The 24830-nt window shown below is 39.6% G+C and overlaps 1 protein-coding gene and 1 non-coding gene across 2 annotated transcripts in view; both read right to left on the reverse strand.

The window, feature by feature from the left end:
* The window catches only part of KIF6 (kinesin family member 6), a 361582-nt gene that overhangs the window by 202702 nt on the left and 134050 nt on the right, over positions 1-24830 (reverse strand). Inside the window, exon 10 of the mRNA XM_040983056.1 lies at positions 19961-20064. Within this exon, the coding sequence (XP_040838990.1) occupies positions 19961-20064 (104 nt within the window). The remainder of the gene's footprint in view (positions 1-19960; positions 20065-24830) is intronic.
* LOC121158836 lies at positions 11682-11788 on the reverse strand. The gene has a single exon (XR_005884226.1). It is a non-coding gene; the product is annotated as a U6 spliceosomal RNA (small nuclear RNA).

The raw sequence follows: 24830 nt of genomic DNA on the forward strand, positions 1-24830 counted from the left end.
CCTGATCTCCCGTCAGACATCCCAAAAAAGGCCATTTCTGCAGGACACAGTCAGTGAACAAAAGCAAAGAAAATCCAGAATTGCAGTTAGGCCTTAGTTTCTGATACAGAGTGATAAGGAAAAAAATCATGCCAGTTCTAAACACTACCTTCCACTTTGACACCTAAACTTCACTGGGGGGTGGGCAGGGTACAGGTTAAGTCATTACTGCAAACCTCATGCCTTTATGGTTCATGGGCATGGAAGAATGACTTTGAGGAGATGGTAGTATGGTGTGGTGCCCCTTCCCATGTCAATGTGTCAGTTCACATATTGATTGCTTTGCAGTGTGGTTGGTGGCAGGAGATGGCCCAACTGCTTTGGGCTGTGCCCACGTGGGAGTCCAGGGTAGACTCCCCTGGCTTCAGTCTGACCCAGATCTGGCTGTTGTGGCCACTTGGGTAGTGAACCAGTGGATGGACGACCTCTCTACTTTCCCACTCTTTGTTTATCACTCTTTAAAAGAAAAAAAAAAAAGAATGGCTTTGGAGGAAAACAAAATAGAATTCAAATTCTGACTATGCTTCTTGCTAGGTGAATATTTTTTGCCTTATGAAATTATTACAAATATTTTGTTAAGACTACATGTAAAAAAAATCCAACGCCTTTGGCAAATGCTCAGTAAATGGCAGTGATTGTTATAACCATTACTACCTGTTTCCAGAGTTTAATTATTAACTATGGAAGTTGACATAAATAGACTATTTCATATCTGTATATTTTTATATTGAATATAGTTTTAAATAGCTTAATTCTGTCTGTTCATAAAATGATGTTTGTTAAGTGCAAAAAAATTAGAAAACACAGAACACAAAAGTTTACATCAAACTGGAACCCAGAGATTATATTGTGAATTTTTGGTATTTGTCCTTCCAAAGTTATTTGTAAACATATATGAGTATATATGACATATATATTCCTTAAATAGGAGTGTATGTATATGCATGTATAGCACATGTAGGTTTTAAATTATGAAGGTGAAATTGTACTATAATATCACTTTTAAAAAACTAGCAAAACAGTTTAGATATATTCCCATGTATGTGAATATATTTGTACATATTTGTATTTTGATATTGTTAATTTTTCAGTTACATTCCATTGAAGTAATGTGCTATATTCCTATGTCCTATTATAAATATCTTTGGACACATCTCCTTAAGATCTTGATGAAATTTCATGAAATGAAACTCCTGGACCTAAAGACATACTCACACTCATGTATAAACGTATTTCAGCAAGAAGAAAGAGGCTCAAAGTCTTATGGGAGCCTGGCCCCAGGTCTCAGGACCTGGCCTCCTTGTGCCACCTCTTCACAGGCACCACGGACACTGCTAGCCATGGGAAAGGCCCTCCACGCCCACACCAACACAAGGCATTCTCATCGTTTTTATCATTCATGTTGGCAGAAAGTTACCTGTCACTTTAATAATTAGCCACATCTTTACTTCATCTTTACTTCCTAACGGTGCCTTTCTTCCTCCAAACTCATTACTGAATGAGTCATAGCTATCAGACAGGGAACATGAGGGAAAAGTGAGAAGCAGAAAGAAGGGCAAACCCATGGCTGGAGACTCCAATCAGGGTTTCAGGTTAGAAGGAAGGTAACCATACAGTCATGTGCTGGTTAAATGACCATTTTCTGTCAGCCAGCCAGCCATGAAGAAAGCAGCCGAGGAGCACTTAGGAGGAGGAGCAGTCAGGACAGAAGGGGAAATCTGGTTTCTCTGGTCCACTGTGGAAATACTTCAGACAGAAGCTACCTTGGCATCAATGATAGCAAATTTTTCAGGATGTGGCCAAAGTCACAAGGAATGCTCAGCTAATGCTAAACACAGAGGGTATCACTAAGGAAGCTGGGCCTGGAGTCAGGATGAGGACCAGGCAGAGTAGAGAAACATGCGGTTTCACGACATCACTGGGCTTAGCTCCTTAGAGCTAGGCTGCAGGAGTGAGCGCCAGTTATTTTCCAGCTCAATTAGAGCAGTCGGAAGCCCGGGAGGATGTAAGGGCTGGAAGTGAAAGCTAGTGTCTACACAGGTAAGTCTGATACAGCCAGCGGGAAGGGCAATAGATGCACCGCCTAAGGGTAGCTTGGAGAGGATCCAGAGGAGGTTAGCGGGGTAAGCGGCAGGGAGGGGCGGGGGATCACGGTTCACAGGGCACCTTGCACTTCACCTTGTAAGTAGTAAGATGCTGACGCTTGGTTGAATTCAGCTTTATGTGTTGTTGGGAGGCAATTCAAACTAGAAGGGTGTGTTAAATTGCCACTTTAAACATCCATAGGTATAAAATTAAAAGGAAATAGTATTTTCCCAATATTTAGCTCAATGAAAAGATAATACCACCTCACAGCCCAGTGAATTGCATAAATTATTCTTGCTCCCTGTTGAAGCACTGTTAGCTTTCAGCACTAGGTTGTCTCGCACTGGGGTTCTTTAATATTATGGAAAAGTTTGAATTTTTCTCACAACTTATCACAATTTTAACCCAAATTTTAGGAGGATTAAACCCGTACCATTCAGAGAAGAGAGATGAAAAAAGTTTTTAATTATACACTTGGTGTGCCAATTATTTGCGCGTTTATATTTTCCGGATTTAATAGACAATTTCATTTACTTATTTATTTATTTACTTTGAATTATTTGAAAGGCAGAGAGATCAGAAATAGAGATCTGTCATATATACTGACTCACTGCCCAAATGCAACAGTCATGGTTAGGCTGGGCCAAAACCAGGAGCCAGGAAATGAATCTAGGTCTCTCATGTGGGTGGTAGGAGCTTATGTTCCATTAACTGGCTCACTCCCCAAAGGGCCACAGTGGCCGGAACTGAGCTGATATGAAGCCAGGAGTTTCTTCCAGATCTCCCACATGGGTGCAGGGTCCCAAGGCTCTGGCCATCTTCTACTGCTTTCTCAATCCGTAAGCAGGGAACTGGATGGGAAGTAGAACAGGTGGGACGTGAACCAGCACCCGTTTGGGATCCTGGTGCTTGCTGGGTGAGGATTTAGCCATTGAGACAATAAACTGGGCTCCAGGAACTTATGTTCTTGAGCTAGCATTGTTGCCTCCCAGGTTGTGCCAGAAGTGGAAGTGAAGTTCCAGTTCATACTGTGTGCAGACCATTCTTCAAGCCAGTCACTTATTTTCATTGTATTTAAAAAAAAAAAATTGACCTTGACAGATAGTTATCTAGGTAATTAATGTTTCCTTCATTTACTTCTTGTCTTCACAATCCTAGTGTTGCATATTTTGCATGTGATCATTTACTTATCTCCCTCTTTTTCCCCAAAAAGCAGATGCCAGAGAGCCTCATCTAGCGCCTTCTGGGCAGGCCCAGGCTTTTTCCCCTTCTGCTGCTTTGGCAGCCTCTGGTCTGGTGCTGTGAAGATGGAGCTGGCTAACGCTCAAGGACTTCAGAGTTAAGCCCTGCACAGATCCAATACCCACTTTTCAGGGGCTGCAAGCTCTAGGAATCAAGTAGAAGGAGAAACCTCAACACCTCCTCTCCCAAACCTCGGTCGGGGGAAAGCTAAGACAGACTGTTCTCTCTGAACTCTCCTTAGTCCACAGACTTGTAAGCAAATGAGAGAATTCAGGAAATACAGAAGTTGGCACCACCGCCGCTTTCCCCCAACCATCTCCAGAAACCAAAAACCCAAATGAACAAACCAACTCCTTCTCAGGAGCCACAACACATCTCCATTCTTTTTGCCCATTTAGAAGATTTACAGTGATCACTAACAAATTTATAATGTATTTGAGGTTTTTCTTTTTTTCTTTTTTAGCACAACCATTACACAGAGGTTGGAAAGCCGAACATATAAAATGAAAGACAGAAGATTTGGCTGACCTGTTAACATTTGAAAGAAAGAACAGAGAAGTTAAAAATAAAAACAACCAGACAGGGCCTGAAAGAAACATTAAGATATCGCTAAGGTATCGCAGTATTTGTGCTGAACTTCCAATAGGAGAGCCAGAGAGTTCTAAAGAAGAGTGGGGAAGGGAGAGCAGAGGCCGGGCTACCACATCTCCATGTTGGATGTAACATTTAAGAGTCCCTTGCAAAGTCATCTAGGGGAAAATTCTTCAGCAACAGCCCTGAGGCATCAAGTGTCTGCATTCATTTCTGGCATGTTTCTCACACACTCAGATATGGGCATGCTATGGACACATGTGGTTTTTCTTCTCATGTTTAGTGGCATTTCTTTGAATTTCTATAACGAGTTCATATTACTTAACTACTTACGTGTATTATAAATAAGCATACATACACATACATGGGGTCTTCAAAGAGTTTATGGAATATGCAGACCTTTAAATAACCATGTGTGGGATCCAAGGTAATTTTTTTGGCACAAATGTAAAGTTATATTTCAATTGCATTTTTTTCCCACAAACTTTCTGAAGTACCCTGGCATTTGCAAACATCTATTTTGTTCCCCTAAAGACTGACATTGTATATTAAATAAAAGGTTTATGCATCAGTTCTTTTTATGATTCAGGCTGCTATTTTATTTTTGAATTTCTAAATATCTTAAAGATTCAGCAATGTTTTCTTACTTGGGGATTATAGTTAAAGATGTGCATACGAAGATGCAAAGCAAACAGCTCCAATTTGGAAACATTTTATGAACATTCCATTCTGGCAATTTATGGTTTTTATTTTGTTTAGCCTTTTGGATACACAGTTCATATATCAATTATATTAAAAAAAACCTACTATTAAAATATACAATGCTATAGCCCAAATACACAAAATAATACAAATATCAAAGATGAAAATAACTTAAGTTTAAAATTCCAGAAGCAGATGTAATTTAGATTTCAGAACTAGCTATGTGTGTTGTGCAATCATTTGCTACATGCCAAAAAAGAACATTTGTTTTTAATTTGGCTATAAACTTAAGGATGAAAGTAAAGTTAACAAAGAAGAGATTTTTTTTTTTTGCTGCTCATCAATTTTACTTTGTGACATGGAGGTGCAAAATGAGTAATTGGCATTACTTTTCAAAGATGACTTCGAAGTTTCTATACAAAATCCAGGAAATACAGCCAGGGGAAAAAAACAAAACAAAACAAAAACCTACAAAAACACAAAACCTTAAAAAAACAAAAATCACTTAGATGTCCGGTAACACACACACATATATATACACATATACTTTTTTTCTTGCTTGTACTCTGTCTTTAGGTCTGCATATATGAGTGTATGTATGCTATAAGGAGAGACCTAAAGCATGGCTTGATGCCTTTTTTCTGATAGAGAAGTTTCACAAAACAGCTGTATGTGAAGTAGATTGACAATATAGATTGTGTCAGGGAATTACATGGAAATTCTAATAACAATAGTTAACATTGCCGGGGTGCCTTGGGCCAGACACTGTGCTGGGTGACTGTTGTCACACCAACACTGGGAGGCAGGCACCTTACTACTCTCACTAAACAGCTGAAGTACTGAGGTATGCAGGAACAATGCAATGTATGCCTGTCTGGCTGGAAATTTGAGGCCCACAAAGAATTCTAAACAACTAATCTCCATGGACCAGAGCAGAGTTCAGGTTAAAATTCAAACCTCTTGGTTTTTCTGTCCATTCACATAATTTTTTTTTCCTGTCTGGTCCTAGTGACCCTAAAGAAAGTTCAAAAATCGCTGTGTGGGACAAGGGTTTGGCCTGCCAGTTAACACTACTGCATCCCACACTGGGGTGCCAGGGTTTGAATCCTGACTCTGCCCATGCTGCTGCATACTCTGGGAGGAAGCAGGTGCTAGCTTAGGTAGTAACGCCCTCACGTCCACACAGGGAGGCCTGCAGGGTATTCTCTGTTCCCACCTTCAGACCCCTGGAGGCATCCAAAGAGTGAAACGGCACATGAGAACTCATAAAAAATAGTTATGAGCAACATTTCTTATATTTCAGACAATGCCTCCATCATTCACATGCATGAGAAGAAATCCACAAGGCATAGCACACAGTGGTCATCATATGCCAATGCCAGGAAGTGTTTCCTATGAGCAGGACCCTGTTCACACCAAACACCCCAGGGCGGGAAGGTGTGAAGAATTCTAAGTGATTTGGAATGAATAGCTCTTGAAAGAAGCCAGCGAAAGACAGAGGGCCTGATAGAGGTCACTAAAGTGGTTACGGAGGGTCCCTCACATGCTGAGTACCCTTTTAGGTTCTAGCAGGCACAATGGTGACCAACTTTGATAAATGCCCAGTCTCAAGAAGCTTGCTCATTAAGTAGGGAGAGACTGACAGTTTAACATTAGGTATGATGGTGTTGTTACAAAGGAAATTGACACAGCATAAAAGGGATAAAGAGTAACGGGGGAAGGCTTAATAAAACAAGGCTTGGAGTTCTTAGAGTGTGTGCCCCTTCATTTTCACAGATTTTTTTTTTTAATTTGAAAGGCACACACACAAAGAGAGAGAGAGAGAGAGAGAGAGAGAGAGAGAGAGACCTTGCTGGTATGCTCACAATAGCCTGGCTGGGCTAGTTTAAAGCCAGGAACCAAAAGCTCTGTCTGTTTTTCCCACATCTCAGACTGATGCTGCTCTGCTGCCTCCCAGGTGCAGCAGCAGGAAGCTGGATAGGAAGCAGAGTACTTAGGACTAGAGCAGGTACTCTAATATGAGATAGGGGAGTCCCAAGCAGCAGCTTAAATTGCTCACCTCATGTGCCCAGAGGAAGGTGCAACTTTGATAAGGTGGCCTGGGAAGGTCTTTCCTCTGTGAGTCATTTGAAGACTGAGATGAGGATGGAGTATCTCAGGGGAGACCAGTGTGAGGGAGGTGAGGCTTAGAGAGGGATGAGGCCCCAGAGTCAGCCAAGGACACAACCACGTGGGGTTCTGCAGGTCACAGAAGTTCTGCCTAGGTGAGAAGGAGTCAATATCATTGGGACAATTTCATCCTTAATGACAAGAGATTAGGCACAAGATTTCTTGAAGTTTTTTTTACTTTCTAATGAGGTCTTTGTAGGAAAGAGTAGTCAGTCATGTTTTAAGCAATGTTCAACAGACTTTACAGATCCTTGCAGGAGCCTCTCCCCCTTCCCCAGTGTCTTTCTATCTGTCTCTCTCTCCGCCCTCTCATTCTGGAGGTGCAAATTTCCTGAAATCTATTCCATCTCCCCCCACAATGGAAGACACTTTCAGGGAACAATCAAGAGGGCTCTTCATGTCAGAAAATGTGCAGTGTAAGGCCTGACTTTGAAACATGTTTTTAATAATAGCTTTACAATTAAAGCTACCTTGGAGGCTAGTGACAGCAAACTTGATATAAAAGCGATAAAACACTATCGATCCAGAATTAAGTACATTAGAGATGCTTCCTAAATGACTGGTTTGGTATCTGATTCTCACTAGGATTATATTAAATCAAATATTCTAGGATATTTGTGTAGCTCTTTGTTTGTTTCATTTGCTCCTAAAGCAGTCTCAGGGATCATGTTACAAGACTTACAGGCATTGTGATGCTAAATCTCAAATTATATGTGATGTCCTTGATTTGAGTTATTCTGTCCTACACATTCTGGAACAAGTTATCAAATTTTAGGTTCAAGAGAGCCACTCTATGCCTAAAGTTGAATTTTGTTTTATGGTTCTACTGAGGACGGAATTCAATTAAACTTTTATTAGACTAGCCAATAAAAAAATTTGAACCGCCGGTGAATATGATGGAGTCACCTTCACAGGCTTACTGTAAAAGAATGAAAGCACTGGTGAGTTTCCAATACGTCGCTTCCTCTCTGAGGTCTTTCCTCTCTGTGCCCCTGCCCTTCCTTCACTGTGTGCTGCCCTCTCCTACCTGGATACCTGTCACAGCACATGGGTACTGTGCAGAGGTTAATGAGGGGCTTCAAAAAGTTCACGGAAAGATGGAATTATGGATTCTCATGGAGCTTTTGGAAGCCCCCTGGCAAATGTTTAATCACCAATGCTCCTGCCCCCATCTCCCACTCTGTGGGCTCCTGTAGGATCCTCTGTTTTGAGCAATCCCAAGTTCCTTACACAGTGCCCACATATACCATGATAGGCATTTGGTTTGATCCAGCAAAAGGAATGAATACAAATATAAATTAGTTTTGTTTCAAAGTTGAGATTTACTTGATGGAGAAAGGAAGATTTAAGATTCTCCCTTTAGGCATATTTATTTGCATTTAAATAGAAGGCTAGACATCAAGGAAGCTTTTACCAGCACAAATAGGTCCTTTTGTAACAAATTCTGAGTTTGATAACACCATGCATTTGGCTTTAAATTATTCTAGCATTAAATTGTTTTATTTTATAAAGAATAGCTTTTTTAAAGGAGTCCTATCAGATAACAATTTCCAAATGGGCTCAAACATAGAGCAAAGCCTGAGGGATGGAATGTGATGCCCTACTTTGTTTTATGCACATGGTGTAAGGGCCCAAGAGGCAAATCCAGAACAGCCCAGCTTCCCCCAGCTCATTCAGTGTCAAAGGAGCAACAGGAGCCATGAGTATAGCAAGTGGAACCTGGAAACTCCTCAAAAGCAGGCCCAAAGAAACCTGGTCAGTGCTTGACTAACTGCAAGAATCATCTCTCATTTGGTAGAAGTGGACACCAAAGCAGGCAGTCATTACTTGAAGTACCCTTTATGTGCACAGACTTTTCCAGCCATCTCAGTCTTTCAGAGGGTAAGTAAATGCTTCAAAACCAGTTAAAGGGGCTTTCATGTAGCGTATACATAAACTTTATTATATTAACAATCACTGCAGGTTCTTTGATTATGTGCCACAAAATGATGCAAGGATCGGTGAAATGCATATATATATCATTCACATATATATGAATGAATATTCATGAATATGAATATATATATATAAAACAGGTATAGTTTCTGCCCTCAAAGCCTTCCCATAATAGTGAAAGAAGCAGATATCCACCAAACCATAGCTAACAAGTTCATACGAAATATATGTAACACAAAAATACGTAAAACTGTGATGAATTAAACGGAGCTTCAGATTAGAGAAGGCTTCTTGAAGGGGGAACTATTTAAAGTGAGGCATGAAGGAGAAGGAGGAAAAAGCAGATCGGGTATGTCTCCATGTGTGTAAGTTGGCAAGGCGTCTGCAAGGGCAAAGGTGTGATGGTCAGACAGGGGAAGCGTGTAAACAAAGAAGGGGGAAAGAAGACGAAAAATACAGAAAGAGGTCCGAACAGGCACATTTTCACAGGCCTCATGAAGAAGGCTGGCCTTAGGAACAACGTCAAGTCAGAAGTCACAGGTGAGTCAATATTCAGAAGGGTCAAGTGGTAGGATGAGCTACTTTTAAAGGAAAACAGTGAAGGGAGGGGAAATGGTGCGGATGGAAGAGAAAATGTCTGAGCCTATGGAACTGTATTATGAAAAATAAAAACAAAACAACACAACATAACACAACAAAAAGAATATTCTGGCTGCACTGAAAAAGATTTGTAAGCGAGCCCAAATGGGTTCAGTGGAATCCATCTGAGGACATTTTAGGAGTGGAAAAGAGATGACAAAGATTTAGATAAGGACAGCTGCAGGGGTGCTTGTGTGAGTGGTTGGATTCAGGGCCTGTTTTAGAGTTAACAGAACTCCCAAATGAATTGAATTGAGGGTATGAGCAAAAGAATTGGGCATTGGTGACTTGTGACTTTCCAGCGTGGCAACTCCAAGAGGGAAAGGGTGGCACAGAAACCAGGTCTGGAGAAAGACGGAGAGGAATTCAGCTTGGGACGTGCTGAGTTCCCACCCAGCCAGCTGTGCTCAGGTAAGCAAATGAGATCAATGAATAGGGAGTTCAGAAGAGTATGAGCCAGAGAAACAAATGTGAAACTCTCCAACATTTGGATGGTGTTTCTGAGACTACCTACAGCTAAGTAGAAAAGGTTAAGAGAAACCAGGTCCTGGTGCGGGGGCTTGAGGAAAGTGGATGTGAGAAGATAATTCCACCCCGTAAAGTTGAGGAAAGGTGACAGGAAGGAAAAGAGAAAAAGCTTCAAGGAGAAGGCTGCTAAAAATGAGTGTTGCTGCAAAGTTGAGAAAGATGAACTAGCAAAAATCCCTTAAATTTCTTTACATAGAGGTTATTAATAACTGCCATGAAAACCACTTCAATATGTCAAGAGCAAAGGCCATATTGGAGCGTACGGAGGAGTGAGTGGGGCAGAACGAAACTGAGATACCAAGTAAAACAGCAACAACTTTTTGGAATAATTAACTCAAAGAAAGAAGAGGCTACTAACCAGTGGGAAAACTGGAATCGAGGGAGAGTAGTTGGTTTTAATGCCAAGTTGAGCCCATTTTGATCATCATTAAGCATGTGATTGAAATGTAGAGATTGAAGATAATGTAAAAATGAAAAAGCAGTATTGTTTCTGAGCTGGCAGAAAAATTGCAACTGACAGTACAATGAACAAGGTCAGTCAGGAAAAGAAATACAGTCCCTACTGTTATAGGAAAGACAAGAGGGGGGTGGTACAGGTTAGTCTGGAAGTTTGGCAATCAACCTAAATATGAAGTTAGTTGCAAAAGGTGATGTCTGGGTGCTCTAAAGGACTTGATAGTGAAAGAATACATTGCTATTTTAATGTTAGCTATACTGAAATCTTGCAGGAAAATTCCCAGTCTATAGTTTTTCGATTTCTAATGGTTTTCAAAAATTTGTTTTGATAACAGGCTTTCAAAGCTTATGTTATCTTTTGTCACAGAGATTTTTTCCAACTTTTGAAAGTTAGATTAGCTCAAGTTAAATTTACAGACAACGAAATTGTTAGTCACTCTTTCAAAATTCATAATGCTGTGGGTTGTACAACCATCACCAAAATAAAGAGATAACGACCCTGTGCATTTTCTTTTCGTTTCTTTGTTACAAATTCCCTCCCCCATCAGCAGCCTTGGGGACCACGCATCTGACTTCAGTTCTAAAACTTTTGCCTTCAACAGAATGGCGTATTATTGGAATGTGTAGGATGTAGCCTTCTGTACCTGGCATCTGTCACGAAGCACGCAGCTTCTGAGAGCCATCCAAGTTGTCTGATGCATCGATAGTTCATTCCACTTTTATTGCCAAGTACGACTCCATGATATGGCTGTATCACAATTTGTGCAACTGCTTGCTGATTGAGACACTTTGGAGTGGTTTCCAGTTTGAAGAGATAATGAGTAAAGCTTTTATAAACATTCATGTATAGTTCTGTGTAGTGCTGTATTTTCATTTCTCACATATTAGGACCTATAAACAGGATTGCTGGATTTAAGGCATTATGGTGAATGTTACGAGAAACTACCAAGTTGTTTTTTTCAAAGCCAACTTTTGGTGGGATATAGCATGTTACATTCCCACCAACAATATACATGTGTCAGCTGTTTCTTACTGTCACTCGCACGTGCCATAGCCAGTTCTTAAAAGCTTCTATCAAGTACAGAGCAACATGTTATCATTCTCTCAATTCTGTTCTTCTGGGTTGCTAATGATGCTGAGGGCTCATGTCCTTCTTTACTTTAGAATGTCTTCTGATATCATATCTGCTCATATCTGTTGTCCACATTTTGTATCATGGATTCTTTGTGATCATTTGTAAGTATTCTAGATATATAATTCCTTTCTCATGTATGTATTTTGATAGCATTTTCCCCTAGTCCGAGGTTTGTTATTAACTTTCTAGTGTCATCCTTATGCACAGACGATGCTAACCTGCTCTGTATTGTTCCAGTTTTAGTGTACGTGCTGTCGAAATGAGCACTATTTAATTTTCTAGTGAAACAGCAGATGGGAGACCTTCTCTCTCTCTCCTTTTTTTTTGTTAAATCTACCTTTCCAAAAAATGAGAAAGAAGAAAGAAAAGAACAAAATAAAAGAGAGGTGGGGTAGTCCTAACATGTATGGCCTGGATCTAGTTTCCTTATTAAATTTTTTTTGCCCAACAATCTTTCAAAGAGAAGCTATTTCACATAGTGTGGAAGCTCAGTTTATCTTCTTTTTCTCCTATCATTTTGGGTTTTTTTTTATATCCTAATAAATCTTTGCCTAATATAAGGTCACATAGATCTCTTATTTTTTTTTTAATTTAAGAGCTTTATATTTTAGGATTATAATCAATCTCAAATAAATTTTTTTGGGGGGGCGTGGTATAAGGGGATGGGTTGATTTTCACTTGCAAAGTTATTTTATCTATTTTAGGTCCTTTGCATTGCTGAGAATTTCAGCATCAATTTGCCATTTTACTCCCCCCACCACACACACAACCTACTGAAGTTTTTATTAGTACTATGTGAAATCTATAAAATAGGTTGGGTAGAACTAATATTTTAGCATCAAAAAAATCCAATCTATTAAAACAGAATCTCTTTCAATTTATTTTTTGTTACTTTTATTACTGATGTTTTACAGTTTTAAGCAGAAATATGGAATGTATTTTCCTAGATTTATTTCTAAGTATTTTATACTATTTGATGCTATTTTAAGTGGTGTTAGTTTTAAATTTAAGCTTTTTATTATGCATTGTTAATATAAAGAGATTTGTATACAGACCTTATATTCTAAAACTCTCATAAATTTGTTTAGTAGTCTTTTAAAGTAGTTTCTCTGTCATTGTCAACATAGAATTCAGGTTATCTGTGAATAAAGTTAGCTTTATTATTTCCTTTCCAATGATCTTTACATCTTACTTATTTTTCTTGGCTATATTATAATTATGATATCTTTTAACATTGATTACAAGTGTTAAGAATCTTTGTTTTGCTTCCAATTTTAGGGAAAAGGATGCGTTCTTTCACCATTAATTGTTTGTATGTATGTGTATGTATTATTGAGCCAAATTTGCATTCCTCAAATAATCCCCACCTGGTCATGATTTAGTACCATTATTATATTTTGTTGGACTTGATTTGAAAATAGTTAGGGATTTTTGTTCATGGGGGCTATTAGTTGGAAGTTTTCTTATCTAGTGTTTATTTGCCTTTTAAATTATGGCACTGCTAGACTCCTAATGTGCTTTGGAGGGTGCTTCTTTTCTATTTGCTGGGAAAGCCTGCATTTATTTGGTATTATTTATTTCTTAAATATTTGGGAGAACTTGCATTATACCATTTGGACCTAGCATTTTCTTTGTTGGAAGAGTTTTCCTACAAATTTAATTTCTTCTATAGATACAGGATTATTCTGGTATTCTATTTTTCCTGGGTGAAATATGATAATCTATATCACTTATGAACTTATTAATTGTATATAAGCTGTGGATATACTGTCATGAGTTTTTCATAATATTTTAATGAATATTTTAATTAATATTTTTCATAATATTTTAATGTCTTTTATTTCTACACTGTCTACTATTATTATCTGAGTCCAAAAACGAGAGTGAAATGAGGTGATGCGGCTAAGTGAGAAGATAAATGCAGCCAGTCTACCCACAGTAAGCCTGAGCACAGAAAGATACAATCCTGTGGCTACAAACCCTTACTTACTGCAAGTCAGATAAGAGACTCTCCAAACTAACCCTTTGGCTTCAGTGTTGTATGACTTTGATCCCAGACACCCCAAAATCTTCAGGTTCATGTTTTCTCTAAAAGTGTCACAATTCAGCCTGTATGTTATTTTTCTTTTTCAGGTTAAGGTCTGGGCACTTCTTAAACTTCCTTTCTCAATCTCCCACTTTCTGATGGCCTGTTTGAAAGTCTTCATTATCTCCCTCCTTTATCTCTTTTACATTAGATGCCATCCATCATGGTGACCCCCGACTGAGCCTTCACTAGTCCTCTCAGATAGTTTTTCCTCCCCAGACTTGCTCCCTTCCCTCTTCATTGCTGCAAACACCATGATAATAATTCATTGATTTTTCACTCTAGCCATTTGTGTCCATTATTATCAGCACAGCAGTCCTAGAAAACCAGCCATCACATAAGTTCCCTCATGGTCCCCTTACTAACACTAGAACTCCTGCGCTCTTCTTCTCTTTGCGCCTTCTGCTCTTGACATGCTGGATAGGTGGGGATTTAGCGTGTGTACCATGCCTCTCGCTCGCTGACTAGGTGAGCTCCAGGAGGGCAAGGATTTGGTTCTCTTCTATGTGTTCAGCACCTAAAGAGCACAGTCAACACCAACTGTGTGAACTCATGATTCATGACATTTTCATACCACAGCAAACGTGCTAGTCACCACTAAATAAAACACCTGCTCCTGTACACGGGGAACTCGCAGCCCGTCCTGAGGTCACCATGGATCTAACTGTCCAGCCCTGTTCTCCAATTTTCAGATGAGGAGCTCAGAATCCCACCAAGCCAGCTTCCACTCAGACCCTTGGTTGGTGCTTGGTATGTGCAAATCCCCATGCTGGTCTCTTATTGCTTTCCCCTCTCTTTTCTTTCCCCATTACACTCCTTTCTCCTTTCTCAGCATCTTTGTCACAATGGTGCCTGCTTTCTCTTGGCATTCTTTAACTTTTATTTAGCCTACTCTGTGAGTGGAACCTGCGTTCACTTCCCTCATCCCTGAATTACTCGACCATGACATAATTTTTTGATCAGCACAGATAGAGAGTAAATATTGCATTAAATCGCATGAAAATTGAAAAAGCACAAAGCTGAAAAGAACGCAGAGATAACATTTGTGTCTCTTGCTGTCCACGAGGCCAAGCAAGTCTAGAGCTCTAGTAGAAAGGTGATAGAGGTATAATTAGAATGTACTTAAAGTTGTACACGTTTCTGAGCCCATCCATTCTTCCTACTGACATGGGAGCTTCAAAGATTCAGAGAAAATACACAGTATAAAAAATATACATGGATACTATTTTTGCACTATAATATAAACATTTTTCCCCATTAAGGACTTCTTTAAGTTATCTGATATATGCATAATTGTTGCATAAAACATGGATATATGTGTGTTTATGTAAAGTTTTCTTGATAAAACTATAACCCCTTAATAACTTTTTGTATCTTATACTTCTGAATGCTCGAGAGCATCTATTACCATTGTTAAACAATTAGCAGGTGCTCAGTTAATGCATGCTATGGAGTTAACTGATTTGGATGAGCTTTTTTTTTTTGTTAGAAAAGGATCCAGATATTTGAATGTATCTAAGTACTTTAGACAAAACTGAATTCATGAAATATGATTTAATTGCATGTCAGAAGTAAAATAGCTGAGAACATATATATACATATGTTTATATATATGTATATATATATATATATACACACACATATATGTATATATATAAACTCTATTCCACTTGCTGTCATGATTCCATACCAGCCAAGGAACTATACATTTAATGTTTTAAAAGAAGAATAAAGATGCTTATTTGGAAAATCAATAACGATCAAATCTTCATCCAAGATGGTCTGTATAAACATTAACTTGGCTCTACAGCTTTTAGCCAGCTGTCTCTCTTCAAAAATTTTCAGGCAAAAAAAGGAAGCTAAAAATATCACAGTAACTGGAGGCTGACATCTGAAATCTTCAATTAAAGCACCCAAGTCAATGCAACAAATATTTACATTGAGAACTGAAATGTTGGGAAATGGTTCAAAAAATGAGATCGGACTGGATATTAACAGACCCTTCCAAACTGCCCCCTGTGTGCTACTCTGTCCCCTGAATATCTGCTTTCTGACATTCTTCAGGAGGACCCCTGACAGGAACGGCCTGGGGCCGCAGCAGGAAAACAAAGGAACAGGGATGTGGACCAGCATGCTGCCAGGCTATGGGGCTCTTTCTCTCTCCAACACCAGGACCTGGAGTGTTTGGGTGCAGCATGGAGCCTGCAGCTCATTCACATTCCTGAGGAAGTGTTCAGGGACCCTAGAATTCAAAAGATGTGGCCGTTAAGACTTGGGTCAGGATACAAGCAGTGTCACCAAAGGGACGCATTTTAATTTATCCCTTGCACTTCATGCTGATAAGAGACTTGGATCTCTTGGAAATACAGGTTGTATTTTGTCAAGATAATAACGGCACAACTCAGTTAACAGCATTATTACAAAAACAAAAAAACCCAAATTTATTCTTTGGATAATGCTTATTGTCAGTGTAAACAAGCAACAAATTTACAGGATTGTTGGGAAACCCCGTGCTTTGCTTTGGCAGAGGGGATGTGGTTTGCAACATTTCTTCTCCCTAAATGCCAATCAAAAATCACTAATAAAACACAGTGTTAATACCCATTACACAACATTACTCAACATCTCCCCAGCCCTCCCTCCCCCTTTCCTTCTTCTCTTGCCAGCAGAGAAGTCATCCATGAACCAACAGAAATCTATCCAGGACCTAAGTGCTCTTCAGTATTTTCAAATCTATTATCATAATTTCATTTCTCCCAAATATATCCACCAAAACCTTGTAAATGAAAAACATTGACTGTTCTTTGAATAACTTGTAGCCAGAAAAATTCATTTATGCCATAAACAATTAGTAAAATATAAAAGATAAACATTATGTGATATTGAATATAAGAGAACAAAAGAAAGTTTTTGTATTATTATTGTTTCTTAGAATTCATGGCATTTTCCTTTCTGACGGCGTACATATAATCTGTGGTTGCTAAGAAGTAGATCTGCAAAATGCCTTTATTTCATCTTCCCATTGGAATACTGTCTTCTTAAAAGCACTTTTTATTTTACTTTCTAGTACTAGAGGTTTTGGTTTCCAGAGATTCTGATGAGAAGGCTGTTCTAATTCATATTTACAGTAATTGTTTTCTCACCAGTAACTTTTGGGGTTCTTTCCTGTGTCTTGAGGTTCCAAACTTTTCTACAATACCACAATATGGCTTAGCACTTGGTGGCTCTTTCATTTCTAAAGTCTTATGGCCTTTTATTAGTTGGAAATTCTCACTTATTATTTATTCAACAACTAACTCCCTCTATCATCTCTATTTTCTCCTCCACAAATTCCCAGGCATTAGATATTGGTAGCTCTAGAAACATTCTGCATTATCCATTCCTGCTATTATTTTACTCACTTAATTAAAAATTCTTTAACATCCACATAAAAATTACAGATATATATGACTTACCATGTGCTATTTCAATACATGTATAGATCATATGTTCAAACATGAAGCATCTCTTTGTGGTGAAAATAGCCAAAACACTGCCTTTCAGTTTTTTAGGTGGAAAGCTGTATGGTACATTAATGCCTTCTGTTGTATTAGAACCCCAATATTTCCTACTCTTGTTACAATGTAATATTGTTTATTCAACATTTCCCCACATGTTCACCCCTCCTTTCCTCTGCAACCTCATCTGACTTCTAAGACACCACCTTTGGCTTTTCCTTCTTTCTTTCTTTTAGGTTCTACACATGAGTGAGATAAAGAAAACACCACACTCATTCCAGGCCATAAAATGAAAAGAATGATGAAAGCAACATGGATAGAACTGGAGGACATCATGTAAGGAATTAAGGTAAGCACCCAAACACAAGCACCACATGTCTTAGGCTCTCTATCTGATATTGTGGAAGAATTACCTGACCCTTGGCCCTGCTCTTCCAACATCACTAATTTACCTCTAACTTTGTTGTTTTAAGTCTGCTATTGAGCCATCCATTAAGTATTTAACAACAGCAATTATGGGATCTCCTCCTAAACTTTAGATCCTATTCTTGTTTCAAGGACATAATACCATATTTTATTTTTCTAAAGATATGAATCATTCTTTTCTTGTAAAAACACAATCCAGAGGCCTGGTGAATCATGCATTTATGTTCTTGTCTTTCCTTGACTGCTGGCAGTCCTCACGGATCTGTGTTTGATCAACCTTGATGGCGAGCCCATCTTTTCTAGACTCGGCAGTCTCAGCATGGGCAGCCAGCCTGGGATGAAGAGGGGCTGAAACAGCCATGCGTGCATGCTCTGTGTGGTTTTTGGAAAGAAGTGGGCAGTGGGCTGAGCTGAAACCAGGGGTTGATCGGCAACTTCCTGAGCTCTTCCCTCTTTCCCATCCCAGCCTTTGGGAATGACGACAGCCCAGGTGTTCATAGGCCAAATGGTTCCTATTACAACCACTCAACCAGATGCTCCTGGACTATTCCCGGCCCTCTCCCACTCCAGGGTTCCACTGTTTCTAGGTATGGAGCCTCACTGTGAAATGCTGTTTTCAGGCAGAGTTACACATTTGTGCATTCCACCAACCTCTAGATCTGGTGCAGTAGAAGGAACCTACAGCATATACTTGCTGAGTCTGCAACCAACAAATTCAGAATTTCACCCTTAAATCCTGAGAGTTCAGAGCATCAAACAGGATACACAGAAAAAACTGGAGAAAACATGAGTGTGTAATTGAAATGCTGCTCTGACATTCACATTTCTACTCTTCAGTTAAGACTCTAGACAAAGAAACTGCATCCCCTGACTCCATTAATGAGTGGCTTCCTTGGAGAATGAGAGGCACTCATGGAAGACTGGATGGGAAGAACCAGGACAAAGATATTCCCCATCAATACTGAAAATAGCAAGTGTGGCTCTTCAGCCACAGCCTGGATTGCGTGGGTCAGCTCCAGCTCTTGGGTCTTGATAACATCTTCTCCCACGGTCCCTCCAGTGCTGGGCCTGCAGGAGCTCCTACTCTTAGTGATATGGCAGGGGAGAAGGGGCTGTTGCATCAGTCTCTATTTGGCTGCTCAGCATTTTCTGGGTAATCCACTTCCTATTTCAAATTCCTTTCTGAACGGCCTGGAATGATTGTGTATTCCTGGCTGGATCCCGACATAAACATATAAATTCTGAAGAAATATTTCCAAAGATGGTAATTGGGAATACCTTTATTTGGGTATGTGTGGAAGGAAAAGAGCTTCACAATGAGGGGATTCTTGGCTTTTCATTCTCAATATGCAAGCTATCCCAGGTAATTTTTAAGGAATAGCATAAAATTTTTTCAAAAAATATGCCACCAGGCAGTTTTGTAAGGCAAGCCTTAGGTGCCTATCACATTAATTCAACAGAGGACTTTACCAGAAAGCATCACAACCCTGGAGGAATGGAAGCTCTGAGGCCTTGCTTAAGACTTCTCCATCATTAGGCACACCTTGGGGGGTAGCCTTCTAGAAACCTACCATCATCACCTCTTCTTTCTTTACTGTGTTCTCTGTTAAGAAGGCCCATCAAATGGCTGATCACCTTAAGAAAAATCTTCCCTGTTACACTTCTTATTTGGAAGCAGAGCATGCCACTGCTTTCTAAGCCTGATTGCATTCATAAGGTGCTATAACTTCTTAACGAGCCACACAGAAAAAAGTGTACCCTAAATCCCCACTACCACCTCCTGCCCCCGGGGTTCCCAAACAGAGGGAGGAGGGCCACGTTTGTGTTAGTGATGGGGCCCCTGTGGCTGCAAATCCAAAGGCTCTGACAGAAGCCAGACTTGTGTGAAACTCTCAATACTTGCTTTCATTCCCGGGGTGAGCCCTTGAACTCTAATAAATGGGTCATCTATTTATGAAAGGAGAGTGCTTACTTTGGCAAGGGATAAATGGGTGCTTACAGCAAGATGCTGTTCACACAAAGGATGTTGTTGGAACTCCTCTCAGTTCTGAGCACTGCAGTTTAGGAGGGTTAGGGGCATATGTGCGGGTGTGCTTTAAAATTGCAGGACTATTATACAATCCCTTTTCTTTATCTGGCACGAGAAGGATATTCCCATTTTGTCTACAAGCTGTGCTTCACTTCCTCAAAGCTGAGGCGGCAAAAACACTGCCAGTCCCTCTCCAGCTTCTCATGGAAAGCCGCCATGCTGAACTGGCGCCTCCAGGCAGTCTCAGACTGTCCCGGGACAACCTCAGGCTTTGAGGTGAATTCAGAACTATCGGGGCCAACAAAGAAGTTCACACACTTTCGCTGTTCAAGGAAGGGGTGGAGTTGGGAGGGCGAAGGTGGGGGGTTGGGTGGAGGGTAGGGGAAGGTCTGCAGCCTTACTGTTGGAGCTCTGCCTCTGTGAGCGCTTCTGTCCTCAGCTCCCCGGTGACAATGGCCAGTTCATCCTTCAGTTCCTGGATCTCCTTTTGGAGGCGGATAATCATCTACAAAGAGCAAGGCGGCAGAATAAATGTCAGCTTTCCACCGAGGTGGGAACGTGCTGGCAGAGGACATGCAGCTTTTCAAACCACCAACTACTTGAATGATATCAAAAGCAGCCTTCTGCCCACCAGAAAGCTTTTGAAATCTTAATATTTTGGTCAAGATAGCTCCAGAATTCTTATTTTTTTAAAAACAAATACAGCCTTACTAATGTAACTGGAACCCCTTTTTCCTATTTCCCTTCCGTTCTTCCTGGGGTGATCACTTCCCTGCAGGCTTTCATACATTGGCACCATTATATATGCTTGAACTTTTAGAGAGAGTATGGTATCATGTTGCATGCCTTAAATTTTATGTAAATGTTACATTACACGTGTAACTGTGACTTTCTTTTTTTACCTTCATGTTATGTCTTTGAGCTTATTTGTATTGCCTCATGTGGCTCCAGTTCATTAATTTTCATGGATATAGAGTATTTCAGCATAGGAATGTATCATAATTTGTTTAGCTATATCTTCTGTTGATGGACATTTAGAATTTTCACTGTTGCTATTAAGAATTTCTGTGAATGTCATAAATTTCTCTGGGCATCAATGTGAGAATTTCTGCATTGTGTGCTCCTTGGTAGTGGAGTGTTAACATCTTGCTTTCATGAAACATTATTAAATCAGTCTTTGGAGAAGTTGAACAAATCTCTCTGCCCATGAGCTGCACATGTAGATATAGGTAAGTCCCTGTTTCCTCACATTTTTGCAACTGTGTAAAATTGGAAGCCCTTTAATTTTGCCAGTTTAGTAGGTATACAATTACATCTCCTTTTAGTCCTGATTTGCATTTTTATGATAGTAGATTGCTCATATTTACATATGCATATTAGCTGCATGAGCTGCTTCTTGTGGGAATCATTTGTTCACATTCTTGCTCATGTTTTCAGTGACATGTTTTTCTTTTCTGGATGGATGCGGCTCTTTTCTTAGTTTTATACTAATGTACCCATTTTCTCCTAATCTATGTCATGGTTTTCATTCTGTGGTGTTCTTTTTTGTTAAATGAAACTTCTGAGTCTTAATATAATCTAATTAGGAATTTGTTCCTTTTTTTTTTAAAGATTTATTTTATTTTTATTTGAAATGCGGATATACAGAGAGGAGAGACAGAGAGGAAGATCTTCTGTAGGATGATTCATTCCCCAAGTGAGCGCAAAGGTCAATGCTATGCCAATCCGAAGCCAGGAGCCTCTTTCTGGGTCTCCCACGCAGGTGCAGGGTCCCAAAGCCTTGGGCTGTCCTCGACTGCTTTCCCAGGCCACAGGCAGGGAGCTGGATGGGAAGCTGCGCTGCCGGGATTAGAACCGGCACCCATATGGGATCCCGGGTGTGCAAGGCGAGGACCTTAACCACTGCGCCACCGCGCCAGGCCTAGGAATTTGTTCCTTTTTGTGTCATGCTTTTGCATTATCATTAAAAAAGTCAAAGCTTTCTTTTTCACATTTAGGTGGATTTTATTTTGTACAAAGTATGGGATAGGGATCACACTTTACTTTTTATATAGCTAACTGTATGATATTTGTGTTTATAATTACATTATATAAATATGTTTCTACACATATGTGTATTTCTGGGCTACTGCTTGAAAACATATGTCTATATGCTTTAATTACTCTTAAGCACTTTTGGTATTTAGACAAGACAAACTTCCTCCTTCTTGTTCCTATTTAAGATCTACCTGCCTGTTTTTGGTCATTTACTCCTCCATGTATATTTTAGTAACAACTCATCAAATTCTAGCAATGGCTTTTATTTAATTTTAACTGAGATTAAAATTAGTTAAAATGTTAGTGTAATAAATCTTACCAAATTATAGTATTGAATCATCTCACCCATAAATATGGATTTCTTTGGATGGGAATTTAGAATTTTATCTAAAAATATATTTCTATGATTAGACAGTATATTGTGACTTTGCTTTTGTTACAAATGGAGTTTTTGTAAAGTTAGGTTTTCTGATTGTTGGGTTCTGGTATATGGGAAGGCAATATATTTCTATCTACAGTTGATATACCAAATAATTCTCTGAACTTTTTGGGTCTTGTTTTATTATTTAATACCATGGAGACTGGCATTGTGGCACAGGGGTTAAGCCACTACTTGTGATGTTAGCCTCCCACAAGGGAGCATCCTTTGGAATTCAAGCGGTTCTGCTTTTGATTCGCAACTCCACTAAGGATCTTGGGAAAGCAATGATAGATGACCCAAGTCCTTGGGCCCCTGCCACTCAGGCGGGAGACTCTGATGGAGTTCCTGGCCCTGGCTTCAGCCTAGATCATTGTGGACAAATATTTGGAGAGTGAATGAGAGTATATCTCTGTCCCCATGTCTCTATCTCCTCATTAATCTGTTTTTCAAATAATTAATCTTTTAAAAATTATCTGCAGGTAATGGCATGTTTTTCTTCTATTTTATTTATTTAGCACATTTTGCTACCTAGATCTTTAAAGTATAACTCTGAAGGCATTCCTGTATTATTTCGTCTAACATTTTACCTTTAAAATCATGTTTACTGGGGCTAGTATGGTGCCATATCAAAGTAACCCTCAGCCCACAGTGATGGCATCCCATATGGCCAGTTCTAGACCTGGATGCTCCATTTTTCCCTGCTAATGGCCTGAGGAAGCAGCAGAGGATGCCTCAAGTACTTGGGACCCTGCTCCCACACGGGAGACTCAACAATTTCCTGGTTCCTGGTTTTGGATTGGTTCAGCTCCAGCTGTTGGGGCCATTTGGGGAGTGAACTAGCAGATGGAAGATCTTTCTTTCTCTGTCTCCTTCTTTCTGTAACTCTGCCTTTCAAAATAAAAATAAGGACAAATCTTTTTAAAATGATGTTTACTGGAATTTTAGGTGATAGCCTTAGTTTAAAGATACATACTCATTGTCATAATTTGCTAAATCTTTTGAAAGTATGAATAAATGTTTAATGTTATCAGATACTGTCTCTGCAAACAGTAAAGGCAAAGAATCACATTAACCAATGTGGTTATTTCTTAGTATGATTTCAGATACACCAAACAGTACAGAACATTCTGTATCTCCCTCCTAACACCATGTACTTGCTGCTTGAGGAATAAAACAGTAACACCTCACTGAAATCAGTGCCTCACATAACCTTTCCGAAAGAATTTTCCCATTATGGCTACCCTAAATTTGATTTTTAACTTCTCCTGTTTTGCTACTATGTATTCACATATTTTCTAGTGATGTGTAACCCAAAAAAACCCAATGAGGTTAGGATACTATATACCAGAATACTGCTGAGACCACGTGGATCTCAGGATCTAGGACTTTTATAAACACATCATAAAGCAAAATTCCAAGATAAAAATGAGCAGTCTAAACCCAGCTTTTTTATTCTTTTGCATTTAAAATGTAAAACAAAACACCAGATTGAGTTTTGATCTATCCTTTCTTCCCCTCCCCTCCCCTTTCCTGCCTCCCTCTGTCCTCGTCTTTCTTCCTTTGCTCTTCTGCTTCTCTTCATCTCGCTTTGCTACCTTTGTTCATTTTTCTAACTTTTTTTTTTTTTTTTTGCTTTGCATTTACCAGACTAAGGGGCTCTGTAAATGGGAACTGTGAAACCCAGGGCTTCACATTTTCAGAGAAACCACTTTTTATTCAATCTCAAGCCTAACAATCTGGAGCAAACAAACTGTCCTAATAGTTCCCTGTGACAGAGGGAAGACATTTCCCCTGTTTCACACTGAGCAGAGGAAAGCTTGTTTTCAGGGCAACACTCACCTTGCTAAGTCTCTGGGCTCTGACTGCCATCTCTTTGCTCTAATGCCTTTGACCCTGGATGCTGGGACAACTTTAGCATCAGCTCTGTATCTGGAAAATGTCCTTACTTTTTTTTTCAAACTCGTGTGAATATTTAAAGGATGCTTGTACACAAACCCTTTTTTATCAGCAAGTTTCAGGTTATTTGGACCACATCAACAGGAACACGTGCGTACAAGAAAACATGATACTGAGTGTTTTGAACATGCCATTGCTCCTGGGAATTGATTTAAATGGATAGGATTTGTAGGTTTTGTTTCCTTACTACTTTTCCAAAAACAAAACAAAACAAAACTCTCAGAATCACCAAGGTAGGCAGAATAAAACTCTTTAGATCAAAACTATGAAACTCATTCATTTGCACCCTCTCTTATTAAATGAATATTAATGTGTATTTTCTATTTTTGCTAAGGCCTTCCAAGTCAAATCTAACACCAATTTTTGTAATCATGTAGTTTTGAGTATAGACACCCCTCTATCAGTCCTCTCTCCGAGGACTCCGGAATTAGGGCCATCTTTACAAGATTTCAGCACATGGCCAGTAGTTGGGGGATGGCGGGGGCGGGGTGCAGCTCACAGTGCTTCCTGGACCTCATCAGACTGAGGTCACTGACACGTGAAGAGGAAGCAGGGCAGATCTTTGGTGACCATGGCTACACGGGCTGACTTCATGGCCACCACTGAATTTTGAGAGGGAGATATAAGAAGGCCCACCAAGTAGTGTGTTGGCTGGCTCTGAGGATCAGTTAACTGCTGTGTTTCGGTGGAGTGCTGCACACAATCGTGAACCACAACATCAATCTTCGGGAACAATTAACAAAAAGACCAGGGAACAGCACTTGAGCATTGCCAGGTTATTCTTCACCAAAAGACCTCAGAATTGATTAAACCCTCAGCTATTAGCTTTCAACTCTGATTTTGTCTGAAGTCTCTCC

Source organism: Ochotona curzoniae, unplaced genomic scaffold (genome assembly GCF_017591425.1).
Source record: "Ochotona curzoniae isolate NIBS_2020 unplaced genomic scaffold, NIBS_Ocur_1.0 contig_3819, whole genome shotgun sequence".
Classification (NCBI taxonomy): domain Eukaryota; kingdom Metazoa; phylum Chordata; class Mammalia; order Lagomorpha; family Ochotonidae; genus Ochotona; species Ochotona curzoniae.